The sequence below is a fragment of the Lactuca serriola genome, chromosome 5 (assembly GCF_051521515.1).
Source record: "Lactuca serriola cultivar US96UC23 chromosome 5, Lser_US96UC23_V15, whole genome shotgun sequence".
Taxonomy (NCBI): domain Eukaryota; kingdom Viridiplantae; phylum Streptophyta; class Magnoliopsida; order Asterales; family Asteraceae; genus Lactuca; species Lactuca serriola.
This window is the reverse complement of record NC_136412.1, coordinates 312469795-312477700: the sequence shown is the minus strand read 5'-3', so window position 1 is coordinate 312477700 and position 7906 is coordinate 312469795. Positions and strand designations below refer to the sequence as shown.

The window sequence follows — 7906 nt, the reverse complement described above, 5'->3', positions numbered from 1 at the left end:
AGTAAAAGATTTGGAAAAACACCACATCTACGGACTACGGTTGCTTCGCGTTTCTGCTAGATTAAACCCTAGAAAACCCCCCATTTTCTACATATTATCATCGATCTCCTCACACAGGTTTTCTCTCATCACCTACTCATGCCAATTTCGTTAATGTGGCTTCTTATGTGCATGCAATTCGACGCAAATATCTGTTGATCAAATCGCAATTTACAGTCTGCACTTTCGATTCGTTACGCATCTAGCCTTACAGTATATGCACCAAACCTTTTCTACAATCGGATCGATGGATTGTGGCTAAGTAAATATAGATTTTATATTCATTTATACAACTGCTAGTTTACAACAGTTAGCTAGAACTCCGCTAATTAAGCATTACACAATTTGTGCTTCATGTGCTCTGTCTGTTTTGAACAAATTAAAAAAGGCAACTCTTTCTTTTCACTCGATTTTAGATCAGATAGACTTTGTTTTGGTCCTTCCAAAAGATCTATCTAGCTAGTAATTATAACGTACATTAAAAACTTGTATTTCTTTTAGCATATAGTTATTTCTATTTTGAAACAGAATTCTATGGAGATGGGAATGAGCATCTCCAGGAAAGAATCAGAATTGCCGATGAAAAGAAAGAGAAAGAAGGTTGACCGGTTTATGTTTCTTCCAGATGACATCCTTTTAGATATCCTTAAAAGGCTACCTGATGATTTCCCTCGTTATTTGGCTAAGTATGTGTGTAGACGATGGTTTAATATAATGACGAACAGGATCATGCTACACGATACTTCTTTTATTATCCTTCAGAAGACGGGAAACTTGACAGCACGTTATGTGGGTATACGAGAAGAAGAACAAGGGATACACGTCATGAAAGTGCAGGATCTTGACATACCTCCCATAGGCATTATAAGATCTTGGGTTAACGAGTTTCTTCTAATATCAGATTATAAAAAACAATCTCTGTATGTTTATAATCTAATCACCAAGGAAGGATCATATCTTCCCGAACGTAATATTGCATCATGTGGAGGATATTGTACGATCAAATGTGGAGTTGCACTTTCTTTCAATCTTTTCAAGGGAATGTACAAAGTGGTTCACTTGTTTATGGGGCCACCAATCGAATGTCATATCCTTATATTGAGAAGCGACCATATTGCTACTTCAAAGTGGAAAAAGATCCATGTTCCATGCATGAATGGAGGGTCGTTTTATTCTTCTAACCTGGTTTCAATTCAAGGTAGGTACCTTCACTGGGATAATTGCATTGATAATAGCCTTGTTTCCATGGATATGGTGAAAGAGGAAATTGTGAATATGAGTGTACCCAATTATGATAAGGGATTCGGATTTGTGTATACTATTTTTGAGATGGGTGGTTACCTGGGTTTCTTTGTTGAAAATAGTATGGACAAAGCTGATATATGGATTCTTAAAGATTTTCAGAGGAAGAAGTGGGAGAAGTTGCAATCAATTACTCTCAAGATGTCGTACTACAGTAGATTGTCAGTTAGTATTCTCGACAGATGGTGCTACAACAGATTTCCCCTCTGTGGCGTAATGAGTAAAAGATCTAGATATATAATCCTGGAATGTAAAAACAATATTAAGGGTATGTGCTATTATGATTTGAAAAATGGAGTCATGAAAGAGCTAGACATCCACATTAACGTTGATGATGGATGCGTCGTTCTTTCATCACCAAGTATTAGATAATCTAAAAGCATAAAACAGAAGAGAGGAGGAAGTATATATTGTCCTTTAGTTCTATTTATCAAAATGGATGATTTCGTTTTTAGTCTGTCGGATGATATAAGAAACTAATCATGTTTGATTAATTGACTATAGTGTGCTTTAATTTCGTTATTTTTTTTTTGAATTTGAGATGGTCAATGTTTCGAAGCAATAATTTTTTTAGAAAAAACTTGTTTTTTATGATTATTTGAACTTCCGTACCGTTCGTTATTATGTAGATTTACAAATTAAGGCTTATAACAATAAATCCACTAAAATATTAGAATAGTCAAAATGGAAAAACAACCCGCAGAAATGTAAAAAAATATTATTACGACAACTCATTCAGATATGTTCTTTTTTGTTTTTCTTTTTATCATAATTAAAACTTGAAAACATAAACATTGAACGTATAATGTTTCCAACTATGGCACAAACCATATAATGTTTTTAACATATGCTACCAACATACAAAAAAACCAAACAATGTTTATTACCATGTACCAACATAAAAAAAAAAACCCAATCTATGGTTGCAAAAAAAACCAAACAATGTTTCCCTAAAGTTGTAGCCGTCAACATCAAGAATCCTCTTGATACCCCTGAGGAGGAATATCTGTGGTAATGTCATCCATATCTCTCTTATGTTTGTGTGGACACTCCTAAAATATAAAAAGCACCACAAATATAAAAAATAGCCAATAATAGAGGATCTAAATGGTCTAACCCAACCAATTTCCTCTAACCTTTCATAACATTCAAGAACTTTTGGCCTCTCCGTGCATTTAATTAAATGTTGTAGAGCTTTTTGCATATCAGTGTAAGTCTCCAATAAACATTTTTGATGCTCAATGAACCATTGTTGTTTCTAAGAGTATCTAAGAATGAAGATCCTAATACAGTAATGCGAACGAACTTGGCTAAGAAGAGGACACTCGAGGATTCTCATGGAACTATGTAGAGTTCGTGTGGAGAGGGAATGATGTGGGACAAAAGGCGAAAGACCTACCAGAGGCTATTGAGCGCCACTACCCTAACACATTTAAAGAGGTCCAAATTCGGGTGAATCCAAATTGGTTGGCCATTTTGGGTTATTTTCATGCCATATTTATGCGAACATCCTCAGGTGCACTAACGAAGAAGAAAATAACCATCCTTCAGGTAGATCTTAAAGAGTTGGAGGGGCTTAAATTTAATCCTCGTGGGCCCTCAAGAGACTAGACATGGTTGACAAACTCAAGTTTGGAAACAAGTTGTTGCATAAAGAGTTGATGGCCTAAGATGATTCCTTAGATCCTCTGAAGGAAACAGTTGATATGTGCACAGTTGTTGACCAACATGTTTGAGTTGCTTCTAACACATTCTCTGAAAGCAACGATTGATATGCGTAGAGTTGTTGACCAATGTGTTTGAGCTGCTTCTAAAACTGTAACGTCTGGTTCCTGGTACGCAATTAATTATAATTTATTCACTTTTGTAGAGCTACTTGATGAATTGGGAGCCCCAAACTCATCGAGTAAAAACCAGAATGGCCGTGGGATTTTAAGTCACCTACTCGACGAGTTGGGAGCCTCGACTCGACGAGTAGGACTGCCAGGATGAAACCCTAACTTTGGGGTTTTGCACCCTATTTAAGCATCCTAATCCCCACTTGTTGGACTCATTTCCAGCCTCCGAGTCCCCAACCCTAGTTTTAGAAACCCTAATGCATTTGTGAGCTTGTGATCCATTTTTGAGTGATCTCTGTGTGTCTTGAAGCTTGTGGAAGAAGAAGAAGAAGCTAGTGGATTCAAGGAGAAGATAGTAGATCCAGAGACCTCCTTCCATCCTCATCATTTTATGGTAATCAAGTCTCTAACTTGCCTAACAGTTTCTTAGATCTCCTTATTTTCTCTTTATTGGGTTTTTGGTCCAAGAAGCTTGATCCTTGGGATATAGATGTCCCAAGTGAGGATAACTTCAGATCTGGAATCATTAAGGGTTGTTATGGCATAAAGGTGCAAACTTTATGCCATTGGAGCCCCCATGCAAGCTCTAATATGTCATATTGGCCTTTTAGCCCCAAAAGGCCATGCATGGAGGAAAAGGCAGAAGCTTTACGTGTTAAAATGATGTCTAAGGCCTAGATCTCTATTTATATGCTTTAGTTGGAGTATGGATGACTTGTGGACCAAGATCTAAGTTCTAGAGAGTTAGGGTTTGAGCCAAACCCGTCAAATAAGGGTATTAACAGGTAAAGTTGGAAACTTTACCCTTAAAGGGACGTTTTCAATGTGTATGAGAAACGAGAAGCTTAGATCGGAAGTGTAGGGGCTTAATCCGTTAAATTGGCCCAAACAGACAGAGGAACTCGTCGAGTTCATAGAGAAACTCGATGAGTTGAGGCGAGTTGTCCCGATGTTGAATATGGTAGAACTCGGCGAGTCTGAGGATGACTCAACGAGTTGACTCACTTAATTACGACTATGAGTAGCCATGGGATTTGGCGAGTCAGGGGGTGACAGTTGGATCGTGATTTCAGGGTTTTGATTTATAGAACTCAGCGATTTGATGGAGCAACTCGATGAGTTGAGTCAACCCAGAACGTTGACTTTGACCAGAACGTTCACTTTGACCAGGGGTAAAATGGTCATTTTACCTTAAGAAGGATTATCAGTTTTTTACTAAGTGTTATTGCGATAATGATAGCCAGGGAGTCGTTGGAGCAGCCGTCAGAGATTCCTCACACAAGATTTCACAGTTAGCTTACGAGGTGAGTTTTCCTCCAGCAAGAATGGGTCGAAGGCACCAATGTCAGCTCGTTTATGTATGTTAGCATATGCCGAACTTAGGTTCAATGTTGGGGTTAGCCCGATGTAGGTTATATGTTTCCGGACTTCGGTCCGATGCCCGGGAAAGCTCGAGGAATGTTTATATGCTTGATGTCTTCGTGATTCTTGCATGTGTTTTTTTATATGTTCCGGGCTTCGGTCCGATGTCGTGGCAAGCCTGAGGAATTTTTAGCTTATATGTTATGTGTTTATGTGATACTCATGTTGATATGTTATATGTATACCGGACTTCGGTCCAATACCGGACGGGGCCCAATGCCGGATTCGTCCGATGCCGGGTGGGGCCCGCTGTAGAGGGTAAGGTCCAATGTATGTTATTATATGATTATGTGTATGGTATGTGGTAGTTTGGGGAGACTCACTAAGCTTCGTGCTTACAACTTTCAATTTTGGTTTCAGGTACTTCCGCTAGTAAGGGGAAGAGCTCGGGATGACTGCATTACACACACAACAGCTTTAGCCTGGGAGGATTCACTCTGATGTTTTGACATATGATTTTGATATATTGACAAATGTTATGATATTTTTTTGATACATGATTTATGATTTTTATACGATGAATGATACTTATGGTTTTTGTTAATGATTTAAAATGAAAATTTTGGACCGTATTTTTGGGATTTTTCAAGTTGGTATCAGAGTCTTGGTTTGAGGGATTCGGGCACACTCTCGGGTGTGTATGAACTCAAACTAAGGAATTGGTATGAATTTTTTTCAAAGAAAATCATTTTAAAAAGAATTTTGAAAAGGATTTCGGAAATAGAAAAGGGTGTGGTGCATGCAATTAGCCGAGCTCAAGTAAGTACTCCCAAATTACCCATACAAGTTTATGTTAGGATATGTTTATGAGAACTGCATGCTAGATTAGGACTAAGGATCTAGGAAGAATGTCTTATGTTTCTGTTATATGTGTATCATCTTTATGAACTGCATGCTAGTACAGATCAGTCAGTGATATGATGACCTGAGTAGAATATGATTGATTGTGTTTACTCAATGCTCGAATGCTGCTTGCTTTGTGCTTTTAGGAGTCCTTGTTATCTTTAACTAACTAGTAAACGAGTACATTAAGTTGCATATTGTGAGGACTAAATAATTTCAGAACGTTAGGTTTAGCTCTATTTCGCAACTCTCGTTTGAGTCTAACTGTTGTAGGGTAGGACCTCTCATTCGAAGAATTATCTGGTCTTAGTGATATGTAATGGTATTCGCGAGCTAGTTAGGGGGAGATAGCAGGGACTTCTTATGCAACTGATGGCGGAAAGTGGGTTGGTGATTACCCTAGGGCAAGCCTAGGATGAGATTTTCGCGCGAAGCAGTAGTAGTAGAAGGGACTTGGTGGAGTCAAGGCAGATCTTGAGGAAAGTACGGATAGATGTGGACGGTAATATGGGCCTGTACTACTGAAAGCAGAGGATCTGTACTCGAATCAAGGAAGGCTGAGATGAACCCAGGAAACTTGGAATGTGTGAGATCCCTCGAGTGATGATATGTATATTGATGTTTGTTATGGTGTATTTTCAGTATGGTGATGCTACGTACTAGACCAGTCAACAGTTCAGGTGCCGGTGAGGGATCAGGCTCGGGCTTTGGAGCTGGGCAGCTCGACGAGCATACGAGAGAGTTCATTTCGTTTGAGGTCACGCACAGTATTTTAGACCAGACTCCTGTGATCTTTGGTACGATCAAGGAGGGTATCCTAGAGCTTCTGCATAAGAGACTGAGTGCATTCCGCACTGAGGTGGCAACCATGATGGAGTCGTGCACGCTGACGTTCAGGGAGTTCTGAGCTTGCGGAGCTCCTAACTATCATGGGGCTCGGGACCCCATTGCTAGCAGCAGATGGTTGGCTGATGTCACCAACACTTTCCGTATGAGTCAATGTCCCGAGGGGAACAAGGTCCGACTTGCTTCCCATTTTCTGAAGGACAGGGCACGTGACTAGTGGGAGGAGGTCGGACGAGCCATTGGAGATGATGCAATTCTAGATGCGATGACCTGGAGTGATTTTCGACCAGGTTCAGGGTCGAGTTTGCACTTGTGATTAAGGTGCATCAGCTTGCTAGGGAGTTCCAGGATCTCCAGCAGAAGACTGAGACGGTGACTGAGATCACCGCCATGTTTAGGGAGAGGGCCCTTTTCATTCTGTTGTACGTGGCAGACGAGGAGATGAAAAAGGCCCGATATCATGAGATGTTGCGGAGTGACATCCGCCAGTTTGTGAGCCGATCCAGCTGCAAGATGTTGGAGGATATGATTGCTAGGGCTATAGAGAGAGAGAGAGAGTTGGATTTGGAGATTGAGAGGAAGAGGAAACCCGAGGTGGCCGGGCAGAGGCACCTATGGCAAGGAGCAGGGCCTTTCAGTTGACAGCAGAGGAGATACGAGCAGCTCCCGATGTGGTGAAGGGTATGTATCTTCTCATTATCTTTTTATTTATATTAATTATTGCTTATGTTTCTGTGTTTCATTATAGGATCATTCATTGTGAACGGTATATCTACTATGGTATTGTTTGATTTGGGGCTAACTTGAACTTTTGTGTCGCTCGCGCTCAACAAGCGATTCGTAGGGGATTCGGAGGAGCTGGATTGCCCACTTGATGTGGAGATAGCAGATGACAGGATCGTTAGGGTTGCGAGGGTTCATAAAGGATGTACACTACAGTTGTTCGATGAGCAGTTTTCCGTGGATTTGGTCTTTATTCCCCTACGAGGGAATAAGGTTATAGTTGGTATGGACTAGTTAAGCCAATGGGGCAGTGATCGACTACGAGCAGCAACTAGTGAGAGTTCGAACTCCTAGTGGGGGAGGGTTAGTGATTCAGGGTGAGAGGCCACAATGTGGATCGACTCTATGTTCAGCAGCGAGAGCGAGGCGCTAACTTCAGCAAGGTTGCGCGGGTTATGTTGCGTATGTTACGAATACCCGGGATAAGGGTAAGGCGACAGTGGACGATGTACCGATCATGCGAGAGTACCCGGATGTACTCCGGGAGGATTTTCCTGGGATACCTTCGGAGAGATATGTTGAGTTCAGGATTGACCTAGTCCCTGACGCAGCTCCGATAACCAAGGCACCATATTGGTTGGCTCCTCCCGAGATGCAGGAGTTGTTTACACAGCTGCAGGAGCTGTTAGACAATGGATATATCAGACCGAGCAGTTCACCATGGGGAGCCCCAATCCTGTTTGTGAAGAAGAAGGACGTGTCACATTGGATGTGCATAGACTACCGAGATCTGAATAAGGTAACGGTGAATAACCGTTGTCCCCTCCCGATGATTGATGATTTGTTTGACCAGCTACAGGGTGCATCTTGGTTCTCCAAGATTGATCTTCGAT

The 7906-nt window shown here is 40.9% G+C and overlaps 1 protein-coding gene across 1 annotated transcript; it reads left to right on the top strand.

Annotated features, from left to right (window-relative positions):
• On the top strand, nucleotides 1-1863 carry LOC145054967 (uncharacterized). Its single transcript, XM_079003238.1, has 2 exons — nucleotides 1-117; nucleotides 568-1863. The coding sequence occupies exon 2, from the start codon at nucleotides 574-576 to the stop codon at nucleotides 1711-1713; it is 1140 nt and encodes a 379-aa protein (XP_078859364.1). The 5' UTR covers nucleotides 1-117; nucleotides 568-573; the 3' UTR covers nucleotides 1714-1863.
• Nucleotides 1864-7906: the final 6043 nt, after the last annotated feature.

Coding starts and splice junctions, on each gene's coding strand:
- LOC145054967 (XM_079003238.1), top strand. CDS start 574: ATGGAGATGGGAATGAGCATCTCCAGGAAAGAATCAGAATTGCCGATG.